General features: G+C 35.6%; 1 protein-coding gene across 1 annotated transcript in view; it reads left to right on the top strand.

Annotated features, from left to right (window-relative positions):
* The window catches only part of LINGO2 (leucine rich repeat and Ig domain containing 2), a 338,438-nt gene extending 323,134 nt beyond the window's left edge, over window positions 1-15,304 (top strand). The window contains exon 2 of the mRNA XM_017869341.1: window positions 13,054-15,304. Coding sequence (XP_017724830.1) covers window positions 13,089-14,909 — 1,821 coding nt within the window. The 5' untranslated portion in view covers window positions 13,054-13,088 and the 3' untranslated portion in view covers window positions 14,910-15,304. The remainder of the gene's footprint in view (window positions 1-13,053) is intronic.
* The last annotated feature ends 9,662 nt before the right edge of the window (window positions 15,305-24,966 follow it).

Genomic DNA, 24,966 nt, shown 5'->3' with positions numbered 1-24,966 from the left:
AACTGACTTCAAAAAAAAAAAAAAAAAAGTATTATTAGATTGTTGGAAGGTTTACAGAGATTTCTGTGCTATCCATTTATTGTTTTGTGGCCGTGTTCATTTGCCAGTCAGAGAACTAAATCATAGAATTTCCAGGCTAAGCAATTTATCATTACTTTATCCATCAAAGCAGCTGTTTCCTCCTAAACTTTCTTTTTAAACAACATACAACAACCACGATCTCTTTCCTTTCTTACTTGTGTTTTTAAAAATAATGGCTGCTTAAAATTCATTTCTCTTTCTCCATTTTACCAATCTCTTCACTCTCCTTATCACTGTATCATCTGTTTGAGGACATCTTTCTGAAATGTACTCCTGTCGCAGAGGAAATCTATGCCTTTATTTGGTTTGATTTCTGTCCTGAAAAATACTGCTTCAGCAAACCAAACCATTATCCATAAAAAATAACAATGACAGCTATTGTTTATGCGCTAGGCACCATATATACTACCGTTAATGCTCACAGTTTATTCTGTGTTATTATCAAAAATTAACAGGAAATAGTGAGAATCATAGACATAGATGAATATGTCCCACAGCTAACAAATGTCAGAATCAGAATTTGGGCCAGGTATGAGTGAGCTCAAATTTTTGCTATTTTTAGTCTTTTATGTTGCTTCTTCTTTAAGTCCACTTCCTGATGCTTTGATTTGTGTTTCTTACATGAATAGAATAAGTGGGGAATAAATACACAGCATACAAAAAATGTAAGTATAAAAATAATCCAACTTCACATGCTAGGTTTTAGAAGGTACTAATCACTGTGCTTGAGAATCCCTTTGATCAGAATTAATGGAAAGACCCTAGTCTACTCCCTCTAGATTTTAGCTTCCTGCTTTATTCCTAATGAAACAAAGTTCATCTTGTCAAACCTTGGTCACAGTCAGATATTATGAGCAAGCTTTGATTGTAAGACTTCTGTTGATAGTGAAAGCTAAATGGAGTCAGCAGTTTGCCTTCTGGGCTAAAACCGAGAAATATTTGTGAGGAGAATAATAAAGCACAACATTCCTCCCCAGTTTCTAAGCTACTCAAAAAGCTGATGAGATATGGCCCCAAATTATCCACTTTTGCCTAGCTAAAGGACAGTAGTAGAATGGGAGAACAGTTCCAGATGTAGAGGGACCTCGTCTACAGCAGGCTTGCGGGGTACTTATCCACCCTTCTTTTTGGCAGTCCTTCACTTTGGAGCTGAAATTGATCCACCTTAGTTGAGCTCCTTTCTAGTTAAGTTTTGCCCATGATTTAGTTAGATACTGTCTTCCATGGCAGACATACTTACAGCAAAATTAAGGAATGTAAATAATAAACTTTCTCTTAACCACTATTGAAATAAATCAGAAATAAGACGCCAATTATTTTATTTAACTGGTGATGGGCAGATTGGGCAAATTCTGCCAAAGAAGACACTCTCCAGTGGAATTTATAAAATATGACTCACACTTTACCATCAATTCAAAAACGAACTGGAAAGTATGAAGTATATCATAAAACTTTTATGTTGGACATAGAGTCATCTGATTATAATTGAAAATCTATTTTCCTGCCCTACCAAAGAAATTCTAAAAGCTATTACAAAAAAAAGATTCTTTTTAAGGAGTGGAAATATCATTAATCTGCCCAGGGACCCCACACATTTTGGTCTAGTCTATTGATGGACACCTTTGAGGGAACCAGGAATTCCTCATGCTGCTTTCAATTCTCCATCTCAGTGAAGGACACCAGGTCTCACCCAGTTGTCAAAAGAGTGGAAATAATCTTTGCTTATCCTCTCATACACCCTCCACAGCCGATCAGCTGTGAAGCATTTCTGTCGTGCCTCAGAATACCTCTTGAATTTGTCCATTTACCTAAGCCTACACCCATAACCCTGAGAGTAACCACTGTTTTTTTTCTGACTTGAATTAGCACAACAGTCTCCTGAGTTTATCAGCTTCAAGTCTTTCTTTTCTGCAAGTCTAATTTTCATGTTGGAATCAGATTAATCTTTCCAAAATGTAAATCTGATCATATCACTCTTTTGCATAAAACACTTTAATAACTTGCCATTGCTCTCAGGATAAAGTGTAAACAGGTTATCACAGTTTATAAGCCCCTTGTAAATCATTCCTCTAATTACCTCTTCAGCCTCTTTTCTCTCCTCAGTTTTTGTTCCAACCATTGTGAACTACTGTGTCCCCAATTGTACAGTGTTTCTTATTGTCTCCATGTCTTTGCAAACACTATTCCCTATGCCTGTACCTATCTCTACCAAGGATGAGGGGAGGAGTATAAATGGAAATATGCTTTTGCAGAACTCCTGTATTTTACTTTGAAGCAATTCAATATTGAAGTAGACTGTGATGAAGATATACAGATGCTCCGTGACTTATGATGGTATCACATCCCAAGGAACCTATTACAAGTTGAAGATATTATTACATTGAAAATGCATTTAATATACCTAACCTACCAAACACCATAGCTTAGTCTAGCCTACCTTAAATGTGCTCAGAACACTTACATTAGCCTAAAGGTGGACAACAACATCTAACAGAAACCCTATTTTGTAATAAAGTATTGAATATCTCATGTAATTTATTGAATACTGCACTGAAATGGGAAAACAGAGTGGTTGTATGGGCACTCAAAATACAGTTTCTACTGAATGCATATTGCTTTCACACCATTGTAAAGTTGAAAAATTATAAATCGGCCATTATAAATTGGAGACCATCTGTATACTTTAATCCCTAGAGGAATAAATAAAATAATATAAATTAAAAGTCAAAAGAGGAATTGAAATACAAAGCTAAAACAATCGGAGGGAATAAGGCAAGAAATGAAAAACACAGGAACAAAAACTGCACGGGACAAATAGACACCAAATAGCAAAATGGCATCCCTAAGTGCAACCATATCAATAACTACATTAAATTTAAATGGACTAAGCAATATAACAAAAGGCAGAGATTGAGACTAGATTCAAAAGCAAGAAATAACTACATGCTGTCAAAAAGAGAAGCCTTTTAAATACAAAATCACATGTATGTACAAAGTAAAGAAAAAAAGATACACCACAAAAACATTAAGAAAGCTGGAGTGTTACAGATGACTGAATCACACCTTAAGGAAAACAGCAGAAAGCTATACTGTGAACCAGGCAAAGGGTACTTGCTGTGGGGAAATTATTCCTGCAAGAGAGGGAATCCTCAATGGCAAAGCAAATATTGTCTGTTTAGATACTTCTCAGGTCATATTTTATTGAATATTATCATTTCGCCTCTGCTGCCAGGAAATACTTGGCTTCAAGGGTGTTTCCAGTGGACTGTGAATACTGAAACATAATTATTTGAAAATAATTTCAGCTCTAGATTTATTAACCAGGATTCTGTTTCTCAACATATTAGACTAGAAGAACAACCAGATTTTAACAGCTTGTTTTTTTTTTAATCTTAATTTCAAAATGGAAGGAAGCTAGTTCCTCTTGTTCTCTTAAATATTTTCCTTTTATTCATATATTTTAATATCTTATTTTCTGAAAATTAAAGAATGAACCACAATGAAATAAACCCCAATATATTACCCCAACAAAGATGACTTAAAAACAAGGAGCATTACTAGAGACAAATATGGATTCTTCCTAATCAGTGATTGATACATCAGAAATTGAACATGTGTTTAATATCAGAGCTTTAACATGCATGAAACCCAAACCTATAGAACTTAGGAAGATGTAGACAAGTTCATATTCATAGTTAGAGATTTTAATACCCATTTCTCAGAGATTTTAATACCCATTTCTCAGGAATTGACAGCATAACTTAGAAAAAATTAATAAGGATTTAGAAGAGCTGAACAACACAGTCAACTACATTAGCCTTAATGACTTTTAAAGACTGCTTCATCCAAAGTGTACAAATTCACATCCATTTCAAGTGCACATGGCCTGGCAGCAAGATGGATCATATGCTGGTCTAATAAAGCAATCTTAGTAGATTTCAAAAGATGGAAATTTTTCATAGTGTATTCTCTGACCTCACAGAATTAAATTAGAAATAATAATATATTTAGAAGACCTAAATATTTCAGAATGAACCAACTAAATCCCTAAAGAAAGGAATTTTGGAGGGTATTTAGAAGATGATTTAGATGGGACGAAGAAGGAAGCACAAAGTAAATTAGAAAACGTTTTTGACTGAATGATACTTTATAAAAAATCAGAATTTGTGAAATGTAGCTAAAGTAATGTAGAAAGGGATATTTATAGTTTTTATACCTTACATCAGTGAAAAAGCAAAGTCCAAAATTAATGATCTAATCTTAGGAAGCTGAAATGAATTAAAAGACTGGACTGAAGACAAAATAAATAGTCAGAAATAACAAGGAGAAGAACAGAAATTAATGAAATAAAAATGACACACAATAGAGAATCAATACAAGCAAAATTTGGTCCTTTTGAAAAGTGTAATAAAACTGAAAAAATTCTAGATTTATCAAGAGAAAAGAAAGGCACAACTCACTGATGCCAGGAATGAAACAGCTAACCTCTAGATTTTCAGACATTAGAATAATAAGGGAAGTTTATGACAACTTCAGACAATAAATTTAACAGCTTAGATGAAATAACAAAATTTCTTGAAGGAAACAAATTACCAAAACTGACACAAAAGGAAAGAGAACATATAAAGAGTCCAGTATCTGCCAAGGAAATCAATTTGTATTTTACAACATTCAAACACAGAAATTCTAGGGTCTGTTTGGATTCACTGGTAAGGTCTGCCAAATATTTGTGAAAGAAATAATAAAAATTCTATACAAACTCTTCAGGAAAAAGAGAACAAAAATCAAGGAATACTTTCTAACTGGCTCTGTGAGAACTGTATTGCAGTAGTCACCCTTATCCACAAGGTATACGTTCCAAGTTCCCTGGTGGATGCCTGAAACTGCAGATAGTACCAAACCTTACAAATACTATGTTTTTCCCTATGTATACACACCTATGATAAAGTTTAATTTGTAAATTAGGCACAACACAAGATTTTAAAAATTGCTAATAATAAAATAGGACAATTATAAAAATATACTATAATAAAAGTTATATGAATGTAGTCTGTCTCCCTTCAAATAACTACTGTACTCACCTGATTTTGGACCACAGTTGACCATTATAATAAACCACAGAAAGCAAAATCATGAATAAGGAGGGACTACTGTACTCTGATACTAAAAGTATACAGATACATCACAAAGAAGCTAAAACTAGATAAAATTCTCATGAAATAGAAAAACTATTGACCAAATATTAACAGAACAATCCTAAAAAATAGATTACAAACTCAATATTCAATAAATGACAAAGTAACGTTTATCCCAGAAGTGTGAGGTTGGTTTAATATTCAAAAATTAATCAGCATTACTTGCCACATTAAAAGAATAATGGAGAAAAACAATAAGATCATCTCCATAGATACAGAAAAGCATTTTTTCATTCAGTACTCACTTGCATTTTTAAAAAATCTTAGTTAACTAAGAAAAAAACACTTCCTTATCTTAACGAAGGTCATCTATGAAAAACCCACAGCTAACATCAAACTTAATGGTGAAAAACCAAATAATTTTCCTCTAAGATTAGGAAAGGAGGGAAGATAGCTCTCAGCACTTCTATTTGACATTGTACGAGAAGTACTAACAAATGTGAAAGACACAAAAAAATGAAGGTATACTAATTAGAAAGGAAAGAATGAAACTGTCTATTGCTAGGTGATAAAATATTTGCTGAAGGAAATTAAAGAATACCTAAAGATATGAAGTTAGTACAACATTCATGGATTGGAAAATTGTTCAGTATTGTTATAATATTGATTCTCCATAGATGTATTAATTGAGTCAACACAATTTTTGTCAATATCAGAAAATTTCTTTAGAAATTGTCAAGTCGATGCTAAAATTTATATGGAAATTCAAATGATCTAGAAAAGCCAAAGCATTTTCTGAAAAGACAAAAATTTCATGAATAACATCATCTGATTTCAAGAATTAAACTGATGATAAAAAGCTACAGTGGCCAGGTGCCGTGGGTCACCCCCGTAATCCCAGCACTTTGGGAGGCCAAGGCGGGCAGATCACGAGGTCAGGAGATCAAGACCCTCCTGGCCAACAAGGTGAAACCCTGTCTCCACTAAAAGAACAAAAATTAGCCAGGTGTGGTGGCGTGTGCCTGTAATCCCAGCTACTCGGGAGGCTGAGGCAGGAGAATAGCTTGAACCAGGGAGTCGGAGGTTGCAGTGAGCCGAGATGCAGCACTTCACACCAGCCAGGCAGGTGACAGAGCAAGACTCTCTCGCAACAAACAAACAAAAAATAAAAGCTACAGTAACCAAGACAGCTGTGCTGGTGTAATCTAGTACAGCTGTATGTACTGTATCTATTCTGGTGGAGCAGAATCAAAAACAGAAATGTAGATAGATGTATGTATACGGTCAATTGATTTTTTTGATAAATGTCCCCAGGTGTAATTTTACAGGGAAAATAAAGTATTTTTTATTTATTTTTATTTACTTATTTATATTTTTGTAGAGACAGGGTCTCACTGTCACCCAGACTGGAGTGCAGTGGCGATCACAGCTTACTGCAGCTTCAAACTCCTTGGCTCAAGCAGTTCTCCCACCTCAGCTTCCTGAGTAGCTAGGAATACAGATGTGTGCTACCATGCTTGGCTATTTTATTTTATTTTTTTATTTTTGTAGATATGGAATCTTGCTCTGTTGCCCAGGCTGATCTCAAACTCATGGCCTCAAGCAATCCTCCCACCTCAACCTTCAAAAATGCTGGGATTACAGGTGTGAGCCACCATATCTGGCCAGAAAGGAAAGTCTTTTTAAGAAATAACACTGCAAAAAAAAACTAGAAAGCTGTAGGAGGAAAAAAAAAATCTTTTTCCTTACTTCATACCATATAAAAAATTAATTCAAAATGGATCACAGACTTGATTGTAAATAAAAAAACTATAAAAATTTCTAGAAGAACACATAGGAGAAAATCTTCAAGACATTGGCATAGGCAAGGAGCTCTTAAATAAAACACAAAGGATAAATCATAAATGAAAAAAATGTTAAAATGGATTTAAATTTTAAAACTTCTGCTCTTTAAGAAATATGAAGAAAACAAAAAGGTAAACCATAGATGAGCATAAAGTATCACTATACACATATCTAATAAAGAACTTGTATTTAGAATATATACATAACATTTATATCTCAATAATTTAAAAACACAATTAAAAGTGAGCAAAATGTTTGAACATAAAATATACCAAAGAATCTACCTAAATGGGCAATAAGCAGACAAAAAGAGATGCTCAGCATCACTAGTTACGAGGAAAATGCAATGAGATAATACAGTCCCACAAGAATGGATAACATGTAAAAGACAGTTGGCTGGGCGCGGTGCCTCATGCTTGTAATCCCAACATTTTGGAAGCCGAAGCGGGCAGATCACCTGAGGTCGGGAGTTCGATACCAGCCTGACCAACATGGAGAAACCGTGTCTCTACTAAAAATACAAAATTAGCCAGGCATGGTGGCGCACACCTGTGATCCCAGCTACTCAGGAGGCTGAGGCAGGATAATCGCTTGAACCCAGGAGGCAGAGATTGCGGTAAGCCAAGATCATGCCATTGCCCTCCAGCCTGGGCAACAAGAGCGAAACTCCATCTCAAAAAAAAAAAAAAAAAAAAAAGTCAGTATCCATGTCTGAGGGGATATGAAACACATGAAACTCCCTTGCATTGCTAGTGGAAATGTTGAATGGTATAATCTCTTTGGAAAATGATGTGCCTGTTTCTTGTAAAGACTCTACATATTCCTACCCTATGACCTATAAGGGTAATTTCTAGGTATATATTCAAGAAAACTAAAACATAAGCGTGCACAAAGATGTCTATATTAATATTCGTAGCAGCTCTTGGACACAGCCCAAGCTTCCAAAAATAGTTGAGTTAATAAGCAATTTGTGACAAAACCGAATACCACCAGACATAAAAAACAAACTACTGTTACATGCAACAACATGGTTGAATCTCAAAAACATTATGTTGAGTGAAAGACGCTGGATATAAGAGTATATATTATATGATTTCTTTGATATAAAATTCTATAAAATGAATACTAATCTATAGTGACAATACAGATCAGTGCTTACTTTAAGCCAGTAACAGAGGTTGGAATAGACTGAAAAGAGGTAAAGAGGTAATGTTCTGTATGAGATTGTGATGGTGCTTACAAAGGTGTAAACATTTTTCTAAATTCATTGGGCTGTATGCTTGAAATCAAACCATTGACATGTTTTAAGTTTTCTTCTTAATTTAGGTGGTAAATATGATCATAATATTTAATACCTAAAAGTCCACCTTCTTTGAGGTGGAGAAATTGATGAGGGAGGAATAATGTCAAGGTAACTAAATAAATTATAATTTTCTATGAATTATTCTGTGCATTACACATTTAAATAAATGACTTAGTTGAGCCTTTTTTAAAAAGCTGTGCAATTTTATCTTTTATTATAAAACATATCCATGTGAAGAAGGATATGTTTGACTTTGTGAATGTCAAAATGATTTCAAGGACATCAGTAGACATTTTCTCAAAAGAAGACACACAAGTAGTTAACAAGAATATGAAAACAAAATGCATGCTCAACATCAGTAATCATCAGGGAAATGCAAATCAAAACCACACTGAGAGATAATCTTACCCGAGTTAGAATGGCTATTACTAAAATGACAAAAAATAATTTATGTTGGTGAGGATGTGCAGAAAAGGGAACTCTTAAACATTGTTGGTGGAAATGTAAGCTAGTACAGCCACTATGGCAAACGGTATGAAAATTTCTCGGAAAAACTAAAAATAGAACGCCCATATGATCCAGCAATCCCTCTGCTGGAACTGTAAGTCCATTAAACCTCCTTTTCCTTGACAGTCTAGGGTATGTCTTTATCATCAGCATGAAAATGGAGTAATGCACAGTATATCAAAAGTATATCTGCACCCCCATGTTTATTGCAGCACTATTCACAGTAGCAAAGATACAGAATCAGTCTAAGTGTCCATCAACAGATGAATGGATAAAGAAAATGTGGTACGTATATACAATAAAATACTATTCAACCAAAAAGAAAGTATAAAGTGTTGTTTGCAGCAACATGGATAGACCTGAAGGCCACTAAGTGAATTAAGCTGAGCACAAAAAGGCAATATCACATGTTCTCACTCAAATAAAGGAGCTGAAAACATTGATAGCATGGAGGTTGAAAGTAGAATAATAGATACCAGACACTGGAAACTGTGGCCAGGAACAGGGGAGGAGAGGAAGAGAGGTTTGTTAATGGGTACCAATGTACAGTTAGAAGGAATAAGTTCTAATGTTCCACAGTAGAGTGACTGTAGTTAATAATATATTGTGTATTTCAAAACAGCTAGAAGACTTGAAATGTTCCCAACACATAAAAATGATAAATACTCAAGGTGATGGATACTCTATATACTCTAACTTGATCATTACACATTCTATGCATGTAACAAATTCTGTGCATGTAACAAAATATCACATTGTCACATAAATATGTACAAACATGTATCAATGAAAACATTTTCAAAATTAAAATAACTTTTCTAATTATAAAAGTAATACAGGTATATTTTGAAAAAATTCAGAATTAATAATGTTATAAAAGAAAGTAAAATCACCATTAATCCCACCACCTCAAAAAGTTACTATTGTCAACATCTTTATCACATCCTTCCAGTTTTTTCCTTTCATACGTGTATATATATTCATAGATATAAAAATATGTTCATACATGCACACGTGGGTACAGTATATATCATTTCATTTTCCATGTTAATAAGTATACAGTTGCATTAGTTTGTTCTCATGCTGCTGTGAAGAAATATCCAAGACTGGGTAATTTATAAAGAAGAGTTTTAATTGACTCACAGATCAGCATGGCTGGGGAGGCCTCAGGAAACTTATGACTGAAGGGGAAGCAAACATATCCTCCTTCACATGGCAGCAGGAAGGGAAAGAATGAACAAAGAGGGAAAAGCCCCTTATAAAACCATCAGATCTTGTGAGAAACTCATTCATTATCACAGGAACAGCAGCATGGGGGGTGCTCACCCCACAATTCAGTTACCTTCCACAACATGTGGGGATTATGGGAATTATAATTCCAGATGAGATTTGGGTGTGGACACAGCCAAACCATATCAGCAGTCAAGAGTTACAGTGTATTGGCTAGGTGGTATTTTACTGTATGGCTGTTTTATAACTTACATAACTAAATTCCTACTGTTACATATTTCCATTTTGCTCTATTATAGACAAACCTGTAACAAACATATGTATATTAGTTCAATTATTTTCTAATGATACGTTTCTAGAAATAGGAATAAAATCGGTCAAAGAAATGAAGATACTGAACTTATATTTAAATCTAGTATATCAGTTAATGTCCAGTTTATATTCTTTATATCAGTACATGAATGTTCATTTCCTACCCTTGTTAATTCTGGCTAAAAATGATAATCAAACTCTATCAATATGACAGGCAAAATGATATACCCCTATTTTAAATTTGCATTACTTTGTTTACTAGTAGTTAATCACCTTTTCATATACTTATTGGGTATTTTTAAGTTAATTATACTCATTTCCTAATTTTCTATTGGCATTCACCTTTTTATCTATTACATATGTTTTAAATATATTCTCCAGTTTAGCAATCACATGTGTGTGTTATTTGTTTGTTTGTTATACCAAGTTTTTAAAATGTATACAATAGAATCATTATCTTCCTTCCTGGTTTCTAGCTTTATTCACAGAAAATGCTACTTAACTAATACTATAAAATTATTGAATTTTCTTCTAGTACCTGTTTTCTTCTTACATTTGAATCCTTAATTCATCTGGAATTTACTTTATTGGAAGAAGTAAAGTTAGTATGCAAATTTTCCACAAAATATCAAGTCAATCATTTGTATTTTCTCACTGATTTAAAAGCCGCCTTTATATAAACTGACTTTTCAAATATATTTAGATATAATTGCTTACTTTTGTTTTCTTGACTTTATTTTGTGTCAATAGCATGCTGATTTATTATTAGTTTTGTATCTCATGTTTGAATGCATTGTATGGCAGGTATTGTCATGTTTTTTTTTTTTTTACTATTTCTGATTATTTTCATATATATTTTCTTCCAAATGAACTTTAGAATTAATTTTCAAGCGTAAAATATTATTCTTTGTAATGTGTGTTCTATGGAAATAGAAATTGTTTTATAATATTTAATCTTTCTAAATACATAGTACATCCCTCTTTTAGTAAGTTATTTTGATTCTTGATAGGGTTTTATAGTTGTCATTAGTTCTATGTATTCCTTGTTAAGTTTATACTAAGGAATTTGATGTTTTCAGAGATGCCATGACTGAAATAATTTTACAATAGCATTTTCTAAATGGTTTATTTGTGTAGACAAGAAAATAATTTTTTAAAAATTATATTTATTGTGTAGTATGCTAATTCACTTATTCTACTGTTCTAATCATTTTTAGTTGATTTCCATTGGTTTTCATGACAGACATTAATTTGATCTGTGAATAATGATAGTTTTGCCACATATTTTCCAAAACTTGTAACTCTTATCTTCCTATCTAACTGATATGCTAGCACTTTCTGGGTTCTTGCCTTGTTTCTACATTTGGAGGAAAATTTTCTAGTGACTTAGTGATCCACCATTAAGTTTAATCCTACTTGGTATTTTTTATTCATAAATTTGTTTACATATAAGACATACTGTGGTTGTAGACATAGATATATATGTAAACACTGTAATTGGATCATTATTTTCTTACTAATTTTTCCTTTATAGTTCAGGAATGAATGTTGAAGTTTATGAAATACTTCTTTATCCAAAAGTATTGTTTCAAACTACTTAACCTTAATTAAAATATGGTGTTCATGGATAAAGCGTACCCCTGAGAACCCCAAGTTGAAAAGTAGAGCTCAGTAATACACCTTTTATTATTCAGCTGAATTCAGTGTCTACTAAACTATTCACATTTAAAACATACTCATTTCCGATCTCATTTGCTACCTATTTAATTTCACTTTAACAGGTGCACTGATGAAAGAGGGATAGTTCATTTATCATTACAAGATATTTTTCTGAAAGTTATTTCTCTTCCCATTCCTCAATATTTATCTCAAAATCATTTAAAATGGCATTTTTTATTATAGCCATCCTGTACCTTGATTCTGCCTCATTCCTATGAGAAACACAAAAACAATACAGGCATACTTGGAGGATCTTCTGTTTGCCTCAAATAAGAAAATCCCTTCATAAATTAAAGTTTGCTAAATTATGAAAGATATATACATTAACATTCAAAGGTTAAAAGTAGAAAATGTATGCATGAAGAAAAACATTCCAACACCTTACATTGAACATAACTTTGTTTTGTATGTTGCACCTAAAGGCCTGATATTGAATGAAACTTCTGTTAGCTTTGTTTAGAATAGAGGATGATACCCTAAACATTAGTGATGCAGACACTAATTCAAACTGAACTGCTTTCTTCTTAGCTGTTGACCTCTGTTTCTTTCATTTGAATTTAAAATAGAGCCTTTGAGTGTGAAATTTATACTGTGTTGTCTCACAGTCTGTGTCACACATTGTCTTTATCTCATTATACTTGTCAAACATTGAAACTGTCATGGCAACTCTGGGACGCTATTACTGTTATTATCCCCATTATCCCCATTTCACAGCCAGGAAATCTAAAATACAGAGAGATGAAATAACTTGACCAAGAACATATGTTGCTAAGAGGGTCAACCCTCAGGTTTATATCCAGGTCTGATTGACTCCAAATCCAGCATCCTTTCCATTACACTTGCTGCCCTATTTGTGTCCCTTCACCTATTTAGATCCTAACTCACCTTCTCTTCCTCCCTTCTTTTGCCCCTTGCATGCAGGCCCGTGACCAAGGTGTAGACTAAGAAGTGGAGTCATGCTTCACACGGCCATATCATGCTGGCAGCCATTCCTGGGTCTGGCTGGGGTGTTAATCTTCATGGGATCCACCATTGGCTGCCCTGCTCGCTGTGAGTGCTCTGCCCAGAACAAATCTGTTAGCTGTCACAGAAGGCGATTGATCGCCATCCCAGAAGGCATTCCCATCGAAACCAAAATCTTGGACCTCAGTAAAAACAGGCTAAAAAGTGTCAACCCGGAAGAATTCATATCATATCCTCTGCTGGAAGAGATAGACTTGAGTGACAACATCATTGCCAATGTGGAACCAGGAGCATTCAACAATCTCTTTAACCTGCGTTCCCTCCGCCTAAAAGGCAATCGTCTAAAGTTGGTCCCTTTGGGGGTATTCACAGGGCTGTCCAATCTCACTAAGCTTGACATTAGTGAGAATAAGATTGTCATTTTACTAGACTACATGTTCCAGGATCTGCATAACCTGAAGTCTCTAGAAGTGGGGGACAATGATTTGGTTTATATATCACATAGGGCATTCAGTGGGCTACTTAGCCTGGAGCAGCTCACCCTGGAGAAATGCAACTTAACAGCAGTACCAACAGAAGCCCTCTCCCACCTCCGCAGCCTCATCAGCTTGCATCTGAAGCATCTCAATATCAACAATATGCCCGTGTATGCCTTTAAAAGATTGTTCCACCTGAAACACCTGGAGATTGACTATTGGCCTTTACTGGATATGATGCCTGCCAATAGCCTCTACGGTCTCAACCTCACCTCCCTTTCAGTCACCAACACCAATCTGTCTACTGTACCCTTCCTTGCCTTTAAACACCTGGTATACCTGACTCACCTTAACCTCTCCTACAATCCCATCAGCACTATTGAAGCAGGCATGTTCTCTGACCTGATCCGCCTTCAGGAGCTTCATATAGTGGGGGCCCAGCTTCGCACCATTGAGCCTCACTCCTTCCAAGGGCTCCGCTTCCTACGCGTGCTTAATGTATCTCAGAACCTGCTGGAAACTTTGGAAGAGAATGTCTTCTCCTCCCCTAGGGCTCTGGAAGTCCTGAGCATTAACAACAACCCTCTGGCCTGTGACTGCCGCCTTCTCTGGATCTTGCAGCGACAACCCACCCTGCAGTTTGGGGGCCAGCAACCTATGTGTGCTGGCCCAGACACCATCCGTGAGAGGTCATTCAAGGATTTCCATAGCACCGCCCTTTCTTTTTACTTTACCTGCAAAAAACCTAAAATCCGTGAAAAGAAGTTGCAGCATCTGCTAGTAGATGAAGGGCAGACGGTCCAGCTAGAATGCAGTGCCGATGGAGACCCGCAGCCTGTGATTTCCTGGGTGACACCCCGAAGGCGTTTCATCACCACCAAGTCCAATGGAAGAGCCACCGTGTTGGGTGATGGCACCTTGGAAATCCGCTTTGCCCAGGATCAAGACAGTGGGATGTATGTTTGTATTGCTAGCAACGCTGCTGGGAATGACACCTACACAGCCTCCTTAACTGTGAAAGGATTCGCTTCAGATCGCTTTCTTTATGCGAACAGGACCCCTATGTACATGACCGACTCCAATGACACCATTTCCAATGGCACCAATGCCAATACTTTTTCCCTGGACCTTAAAACAATACTGGTGTCTACAGCTATGGGCTGCTTCACATTCCTGGGAGTGGTTTTATTTTGTTTTCTTCTCCTTTTTGTGTGGAGCCGAGGGAAAGGCAAGCACAAAAACAGCATTGACCTTGAGTATGTGCCCAGGAAAAACAATGGTGCTGTTGCGGAAGGGGAGGTAGCTGGACCCAGGAGGTTCAACATGAAAATGATTTGAAGGCCCGCCCCTCACACTACTGTCTGTCAATGTTGGTCATCGGTAAGACAGTATGGCACAGTAAATTACTAGATTAAGAGGCAGCCGTGTGCAGCTGCCCCTGTATCAAAAGCAGGGTCTATGGAAGCAGGAGGACTTCCAATGGAGACTCTCCATCGAAAGGCAGGCAGGCATGTGTCAGAGCCCTTCACACAGTGGGATACTAAGTGTTTGCATTGCAAATATTGGCATTCTGGGGATCTCAGTAATGAACCTGAATCTTTGGCTCACACTCATGGACAATTATTCAGCATTTTCTACCACTGCAAAAACAAAAGAAAAAATAAAAACAACCTACAGTGTAGGATTTACATATTAAAAAGACACATTTGTCTAAAACATACTCTACAGAAAAATTTGTATCTATGATTATCATTTGTTAAAGCCTTGCATCATACCATATTGTTGGTTCAGTACCACAAAGAGATCAATATATTCTTTTCTTCCTTTTTTGAAACATATGCTGTACATGTTTTTAAAGCAATATGAATGAGAGGTTGTGCTTTTAGTTACCACTATAGATCCAAGTGTGATTTCACCTTCCGTTACCTACAGATGACCCTGAGACTAGATCCCTGGAGTTATGGGCGGAGATATTTTGAGAGATGTGTTTGTCTGATGTAGGATGCCAAGAAACAGGACCCACGGCAAAACTGCTCAACTCTGTTAACTTCTGTTACTATAAATAAAGGCATGTGCCTAGTTTTGATACAGAATGGAATATTTTTTATACTTGTGATAATATCACACTGGACCAGTTTACTGTAACAAAGCCCTTGGTTTCTCCAGAAGGTGGTGCACCACTAGATGTACCTGTAAAATGCAAGGTAGGTGTTAATAATGCAAATGATTCATTTAATCACTCCTTGATTTTACTTTCCACAGTCACTACTAGCGGGTTAATAGAAAATGGAAGAAGAGGTAATGGTTACAAATAACCATAGGATAATATTCACCAGTAGCTAAGATCAAGAATTCAGATATTCAAAAGCTCTCTGAATAAGAAAGAGTTCTTCTCAGATGCCAACACAAACCAGGGTGATAAATACATAACATGTTAATGCAAACAAGGGTTTGTTTAAAACATGATAGCTGCCTATGTGTAGATTGCTGCTAGTCAAGGGAACATCTAGCTACTGCCACTCGGATGTTCTCTACTTGAATACTGTACACACAGTATTACCTTGCATAGACAACTTCAGGGTTTCTTCCTGCTTCCTTCCCAATTAGATTTTGGTTTTTACTTTGAAAATTATCATGTGTAATAAAGAGAAATTTGTCTTGTTTTCTAAGAACTGAGAAAAAACAAGATGGATTAAAAAACATTTAGTGGTTTCTTTTTTCTCTCCACTGAGGAAAAAGCAAGATTATAACCCTATAAATACATTAAGTTGTGCTGATTTTTTTTTCCTCTCTCTGACCCAAGGATACTTGTCCAATTCAGTTTGTATTAATGTCTGTTACTCGAAGTTAAACATTCCAGTTTTTAAAAACTGATGTCATTCCATGACCACCAGTGATCTGATTCAGAGGAGGCATAGTTTCATTTGGCTAAATGTTCAGTGAATTACTTTCAAAGCATGTGGTTATGTGATCTGAGAAAGCATTGAATGTGGACTGTGTTCATGAAATGTCACATTTAATCAGTATAGAACTGATAGGAAATATCTATACTTTTCCCGTTTCAAGAGGGATCTGAAAATAGGTCACGTTTTGAATAACGTGTAAGCTGGAGTAGAAAGTCTCTGGGGTTTGCTGCTTGACATATTGGGTTGGCGGGTTGGCATTCAAAAGACTGGCTCTTTTTAGTTTGAAATTTGAAAATTTGAAATTTTGAGGAACTTTCATAAAATTAAATTGATCCCAATAAAAGTAGGACAAGCTCAGAAATTGTTTTGCCAGTCAGATAGCAACAGAGTTAAACCAATTTCTCCCCTAATAAAGGGTGGAAAATATGATGAAAGATTGAAGAATTGCCTGCTCAAGTCATTTTTCATTTGACTTTTCTGATTATTATGGATCTTTTAGAATTCTATTTTCCATTTATGCCAATTACCTTATATCAAACAATGCAAATCAAGCTCTGCTGCAAACTCTTATCACAAATCCAACTTGTGTGCAAATGGAATGGGGTCTTTCAAATTTGAAAATGAACAAAGAGATTTCCAAAAAACTTCCAAAATTTAATAGAAACTATCTTTATGTGGCAGCATTGTGTGAAGCAGTATTCAACTAATTGTCAAAAAAGAGGGAGAAACATTGAGCAATTAAGAGGGTTTTGTGATTTTGACTGCTCTTTTGTCAAAATAAAAGTTGGCCAAAAACAGCTGAGTGAAATGAAATTGTATTAAAATGTACCCATTCCATGAAAAATATTTAGTTAAAAGATTTCATTATTCATTTTTTTGGAAGAAAAGAGAATGAATTTTCTTAGAGGTCCCATACTCTGATCTGTGGAACAATAGTTATTTTGCTAAGATTTCTTCCTAAAAAAAAAAATAAAAAAAAAAAAAAAAAATAGGGTCCGATTCCTGTTGACCAGTATATTGGGGAAATGCATTCCGTAACCACCTTTTAGAGATTCAAAATCTATATAAGCCTAATAAATTCTCTGGAAAGTCCTGTAAATAAGAATCCTGTTTAATATTGTTTATCTTCGGGCTTAACTAATTTGTATGAGCAGAAAGCACTTCTTTTCATGCTATAACATTTTCAAAAACTAGAGCTCCATAGAACCCAGATTGGTCAACTTTAGACTAGAGTAGCACTCTTCTGAAGTATTCCCAAATTTAATGTTTCTAATAAGAGTAAAGTTACTGTTTGAATTGGCCTCCGATAGATTACCAAAAAAATTGCCTATGTCAGTGTTTAGATCATAAAAGTGTATTGACCAGATATTTTCAGGGGAATTGGCTACTTTTTGCCTGAAGCATCTATCATAGTAATGGATTAATAGGTAATTGAATAGATATTTAATTTTCTACACTCCCACTATCTGAGCAGATCTTGGGTTCCTTTTTGTGCCTGCAAAGTTCTGGTATCCATTGACTGAAACACTGGTGCTTTAGTACTCAGTTTCACAAAAGGATTCATGAATTTTCCCTCATGGCTTCTGATTACTCTTTGTTATATCAACTAGACCATGGTAGAGCATAACAGCTCATACCAGGATAGGGGCCAACTTACTTGCTTAAATATAACATCTCTGAGTCATTTTCTTCCCAGAGGCTTTGTTTCAAAGTATCCCAGAAAGAAATACTGTTGTTTGGCTCAGTATTTCATCCCAGTGGTTTTCATTCCACTCTAGTTTTGCTCAACTTTCTGAGAAATTTTGCTTGTTACTGACAACTCCCTATTAGAAAAAACACATTCAGAAGTTGCCCTACAGTATTTAGGATGGATTCTTTTCTTCATTTTCTCTGTCAAACATTCTGTGCTCCTCAGTTCTTACAGGAGTCTAGAAGTTGCAATCTTCTGTGACTTTAAAAAAGGATTATTTAAATGTCACTTGCATCGAGGCCTGACTTTTGTCACTTTACTCTGGTACAAACACATGTATTTTTATATCAGAGGAACAAAAGAGAGAATGTGATCTTGGAGAAATAAAAGAGTAGAGTCCCATGTAAATTAACTGCTACTTCCAGGGTCTCTCTTCATCTTTGTGTCAAGACATTTGTTTTAACTTCAGGGGATGTGCTCAGAAGCCATTCAGCACTGAATATGTCTTGAGGCTTTCAAGGGAAGAAAATAATTACATAATTTTCAGCTTAGAAGTCTAAGACCAAATATAAAGATATATGAAGAATTTAAAGAAGGTTAGAGGGAGACACTTGGATCCATTTTAATCCTGTTTTCTTTCTTGCCAATTTTTATAGTTGTTATCTCCTACCTGAAGAAGAATCAGAGATTATGTTCTTCCTTGACTTTCACTGGTATCCTTTTTATACCTTTATTCCTATGACCCAGTCACCTATAGCTCACATGAGCTATCCCAAATGGATGTTGTGGCATCTGAATCTAGTAACAAAACCTTTGGGACCGAAGGCATTCATTCTACTCAGCACTTAGGTAAAGATTTATTATCTCTTACTATAATTAACATTCCCTGTTGGTTAGACTCATACATCATTTGCCTGGTGATTTCCATTCATTTTCCACCATTGGCTTTGGGAACTCCTTTCAGTTCCTTTCAGCTAAAACCCTTGATGTTTTTCTGATTGAGGAGTTTGGGAATTCTGCCTTTGGGTGTAGAAAGCCTTGAGGAATGAAATATTATTTGATTTGTGGATTTTTGAATTTCTATTTTGGTTAGGCAACAGAGGGTGTTTTCTGGTACTTTGGCAAACACTTGACATGAATCGCTCAGTGATGTTCCCCTTTTCGCCTTCAAAAGCCATTCCCAAAAGAGCCTTCTCATTTACACTCCAGCTGGGAAAGGACAGCTTTACAACATAGGTCTACGAGATGAAATGATAGCTGATTGCTGTGATCTTTAGTTCAATTAACCTAATAAACATTGGGTTCAGGGGCCACATGGCTAGGCTTGCAAGGTTTAGCCAAGTAAACAAGGTTTTAAATCAACAATTAATGACAGGTTTTCGACTCTGAAGTTGATTTGTCTGTTTGAAGAACAGTTAAGTGTAATTGCATGTTTTCTCAAAAAAATGGTAGGGACTAGAACTTCCTTATCTTGTGTGAGATTTTTAACAAATGGCCTAGGATGAAGTGTTTCCAACAACAACAAAATACATAATTAAGATGTTTGTAAAAGGCTTATTTTTCTAAAATAGGACTGGGGCTGATGTTACTCTTTCTAAATTTGGGAGTTTGATCAGGACAAGCTTGCATGTGTCCCAGACTGCCTTTCTCGAGTTTACCAAGGTCTTTAATACCTCTTCTCCCTCCCTGACCCCTTCTCCGTGGAGAACATCCTGAATAGGAAGGAGAAAAGAGCAGGAACTAAAGTCCCCTGAGACAGCCCACAGAAGGAGAAAAGCTTTGGTATTCCCCCACATACTTGCCTCCTTTCCTGATGCAGCAATTGAAATGATCCTTCACTCTCCTGCTCTGCCTACTCACCACTGTCACTTCTCAGCTGCTGCCATCCTCATCAATGAATGCTCTCTCCAGGGATAAGTCTTCTTTCATTGGTTACTGAGATTCTTGGGTAATTGTTAAACTGGAAATTGCTTAAAAAAAAAAAAAAAAACCCTCCAGCTATCTCACATAACACTTTAAAAGTTAAGACTTACCATTCACATAATCACAAGCTGACAGCAATGTGCAGGTTGAGCAATTCTGATTTTTTTCCTCTGCCTTCCAGAAGCAGGTGGGTTGATATAATGCTAGCCTTAAATAGAAAGCTTTATTTATAGCCTTAGCAGAATGAGAAAAGAGCTGGCATAATCAAGAGAGTACTTCACATTTTAAAGAAGACTTTACTTTCAATATGCAAAATAGTCATTAGAAGACAACAAAAAATGCAGATTTGTTTTACTAAATTGCTTAATTAATTCCAATAAAGTTCAAAAGATAACTGTCCATACTGACGATGGATCAATCAAAGACTTTATGCCTGTTCTAAAAGGACCAAAAAAAAATTTGGTTGCCATGTTAACTTTATTTTGTTGCACACCTCCTATTCTAAATTGCTTTAATATCTTTAGTCTACACTGCAGTATATTCAGTAAAATCAACAATACAATATAATCAAATAATTAAACAGGAGATTAATTCAGACTTGCAAAAAAAATTTTTTCATTCTTTACAATGTATGTCCAACAGCAAACTGATTTATATACATATCTGTGTGATAAGAGATTGGAATTGAATCATGAACAAACTTTGTATAGAGTCTATTTGGAAGAAAACATAGTCTTTTTCTCCACAGTTATAAAATCAGGTATATCATAAACACCTGAGTTGCTTCATACACAAGATAGTTGTCTTCAGGTTTTTTCCATATGGTATGGAATGCCCCAAATCATAATTTCTATTGTTTATATATACATATATATATATGTGGGGAAGGGTGGTTTGATTTTTTTGTGTTTAAATTATAACTTTTAAAAGTTGATAAGCTTGAGCAGGAGAAAAACAATGTGTATCTGTGTTTTCCTTTAATGTCTTTTATCAAAATGCTATTTTGAGAATATCCCATGATTGAAAGTTAATAACAACCTAGCAAAACTTTTCCTAAAAAATGCCTGAAAGTTTTGGTTTTCAAAAAATTGATGCTAATGACAAAAGTATCTTGATTTAAGTTTGCATCTCATTAGCTACTATTATTAGTTAATTGTTGTGGGCATGTTTTTTAACATGTAAAAACAAATTAACTTATTAACATGTAACATAAGTTAGGAAAACATGTTTTCTTTGCTGATGAAAGGGCTTAAGCATCTGCCATCGCAGTTAAATTCATTGAAGTATTAATAAGAAATGAAATGCAATACAAGACAACTGGAGTCACATAAAAATATTTTCTTATTGGCAGAAGTAGGTTATATGAGTCTCACAGGGAACATGAGATACCACTGTATTGATTAGTAATCCCCAATACTATCAGAGATGAAGCAGGTCCAGTGGAATCTCATTCAAATGCTAAAGTGAGTGGAGACAACTCAGAGAGGAATCAAAAGACAGGGTATCCAGCTACAGAAAGTTACACAGGGGTCATAGTTCAACCTGCTAGGCATCCAAATTTATGTAATATCAACCATAGTCTACAGATATTCTACTTTAGTAGAGCTAAATCCTGTATCACTTGCAAAAGTATCCAAATTCGTGTGAATTAATTACATAAGCAAGTAATGGGCATAACTTAAGGCTTAAAATCTATTTAAGCAAGAACTGAAGGGTTCAGCAAGCCAAACATACACCACCACCATCAAGTTTTTCTTTCTGAATTAGCCTTCACTCAGCCAAACGATTCAAAACATTGTGTCAAGTAGGAAGGCACAAAAAAATTAAAAAGAGAAACATCTTTAGTCTTCAAGCAAATTGAAAAAAGGGAAAGGCAAAATTGTCTAGTGTTAAAGAGGAAATGTATTGAAAATTGTTTAACTCCTCTTGGGCTGCGGGTGAAGGTACCCTCTCTTTACCTTCCGTACTTGAGGGAATGGTCTTTAGGGAGATGTGTTCAGGCAGGTGTCATATCTAGGGTATCATCTTCACTCTCCTTGTGGCTCATTAGATGGCTTCCAGTGAAGGAGGAGGAGGTGGAGAAGGAAGCAGAAAGCTGATAGTCATGGTACCTGGAAATCACATTCTTAGCTAACAAGAAAGCCTGGGATTCACCTCCAGGAAGCAACAAACACACAAATACTGAGACTGTTAGCAAGAAATCAGAAAAGGCCCCTTTGCTGCTGTTATTTTTTTTTTTTTTTTTTCCTTTGAGATGGAGTCTCACTCTGTCGACAGGCTGGAATGCAGTGGTGCAATCTCGGCTCACTGCAACCTCCCCATCCCAGGTTCAAGCCATTATCCTGCTTTAGCCTCGTGAGTAGCTGGGATTACAGGCGCCCGCCACCACTCCCGGCTAATTTTTGTATTTTTTTAGTGGAGATGGGATTTCACCATGTTGGCCAGGAGGTGTCGATCTCCTGACCTCGTGATCTGTCCACCTCGGCTTCCCCAGAGTGCTGGGATTACAGACATGAATCACTGCGCCTGGCCTGCTGTTCTGTAATTGCAAAATGAAAAGCTTGCCCCTAGAGAGAGAATTTCTTCTTGAAAATTTTCTGTTAATGCCAGAGCTGTTCTGGTCAGAGTTGCATGTCTAACGGTGGGCTTTTATTTTATGCTACTAAACCAGTAAGACTAAAACAAGAGCCATCTCCCGTAAACATAGTTTTGAATGTGTTGGGTAGACATCTCGCCAATCAATATTAGGAGTTAGCTTGTCCAGTAAACTCACCAATCAGGGATAAGATGGTCCCAATACTTCAGGACTTGTACTTAAACAATGGGAAGAAGATAATATAATGAAGTGAAAGCTAAACATACTTTTAACTCAGTAGCCTGGCTTCTGGCTCTGCACTTTAAAGACTTTCTGGTCATGTATTACTTCATAAATTTAGAAGTTCATCATCGTTTTGTGTTTGTTTGGTTTCTTCTTTCTTTCATTTTTCTCAGTCATGAGCATACTGCCCTTGCTAGATGGCTGTTAATGTTTTTGTGTTGTTTGATACAGTCGAAATAAAAATTAAGAGTTTATACCTACTCCCTTTAAGGCAGATAAGCTTATTGTACAACCCTATATTCTTTTCTTAATTACTTCATTATCAGACCTAAAACACAGTACATGAAGATTAATGTAGAATAAAGCCAAGTTAAGGAGAAAGTTGAGAAACCTGAGGGGAAATTTACCTACTATTTCTGCCACGGATAGGTGGAAAATCTGAAAACACTGGCTTCTAGGGCTTGTCACACTGGTGCCTTTCATCAACTTTTATAAATAAATGCAAAAATTATGACCCTCTATAACAAAAAAATGGATTAGGAAGGAGATCCCTTATTATAGCTATGCAGGCATTGTTTTATTCCATAACACTGTCGTTGGTAAATCAGGACATGTCAAACTCTCAAAATAGTATATGTATATTAATGGCAGAATGACACATATATACATACATATTACTAAGAACCATCTGGAGAAAAGATAAGGGAAAAGATAAGGCAGATGGAAAATATATGGATTCTCACTATTCTGTTTGTCTGCTAATAAAGAAAACTAAGAACTCACCTGAATCACTACAGAGTCAGGGTCTCAGAGATGAAAATCCAAGGAGAGTCTCTATAAAAAGAACAGACTGCTAGAGAGCATACCTCTTTGATTGAAATACCTAAATCTTTTATGTGATTGTAAAAGTTATATCTATAGTGAATAATTTTGTATTGTCACATTGGGAGATAAATTTTTTTACCAGATCCCCATCTAAGGCAGAAGTAACATTTATGTGAACCCTTTTCTAACTACAACATCACTATTCATATTATTTCCAAGCACAAGAGATCAAGTATGCTAGTACCATAGCACAGAGGCAATTCACTACATCTAGTCTATTCCTTTAGCCATGGGCTGTTAGCTGGGTGTACAAAAGACTAATAGGTTACATCCATTCTATACATGCAGGGCTCTCAAAAGTTAAACACTTCTTCAAACCCGCACACACAAATCCATACTGTGGCATCCAGAGTTTCTTTAAGCCTCACACTGTATCAGTACAAACATCCTACAGGGAATTAATTCACTGAGCACAGAACAAATGTGTAATGCAAAGAGATTACCAAGTCAGCTCCACCACCTTGATTTATATAAGCTCTTCTATTTTAGCAACACCTGGAGAATCCAGTGGTCTGTGCTTCAGTGGTCTCAAGAGCTCTTCACGGCACTGCTGTAAGAAAGTTGCTGGCTTTAATGCAGGGCTGGTTTCAATACAGGACAGCTGTTTTCTGCTGTGAGTCTTCTGGGGGAAAAAAAAAGGGGGTTCACAGAAACTGAAAGTAACTGAAAAATGTATCCTGGCTGGTGAGTCTAGGGAAGAGTAGTAGTTCATTGTTCTGGTGGTTGAATATATTTTCAAAAGAACATTTAATAAGAATTGGAGAACACAAGCATTTCAAATAAATGGCAATGATCATATAAGCATATATAAGAGAATTTAATTGCAGAGGAAAATGGATGATGTTTATGCATATCACACTTCCTCTAATATTGATCTTAAGTTGGTTTCCAAACTGATAAGTAAATACGCTGTATATTGAAAATGATTTTAAATGTCTTTATATCTTTTAAATGCCAATAATTAGCTTAAATAAATGCCCTCAGAATATTCAGGAATCTACTCAGTTCTTTCCTTCTCATCCTTGACTAGAAGTTAAAAATCATATTTCTCTAGCTTGGTTTTAAAAGATACAGAAAATTTGATTTTCCACTTATCCAAGCACAATCTCCTTTCATTCATTTACTCATTTAATTATGCAACATCTACTGAGTATCCACTATCATAGTAATCAA

This window comes from Rhinopithecus bieti, unplaced genomic scaffold (genome assembly GCF_001698545.2).
Source record: "Rhinopithecus bieti isolate Rb0 unplaced genomic scaffold, ASM169854v2 scaffold_2572, whole genome shotgun sequence".
Lineage (NCBI taxonomy): Eukaryota > Metazoa > Chordata > Mammalia > Primates > Cercopithecidae > Rhinopithecus > Rhinopithecus bieti.
The sequence above is the reverse complement of the archived record's forward strand: the minus strand, read 5'-3'. Positions and strand labels throughout refer to the sequence as shown.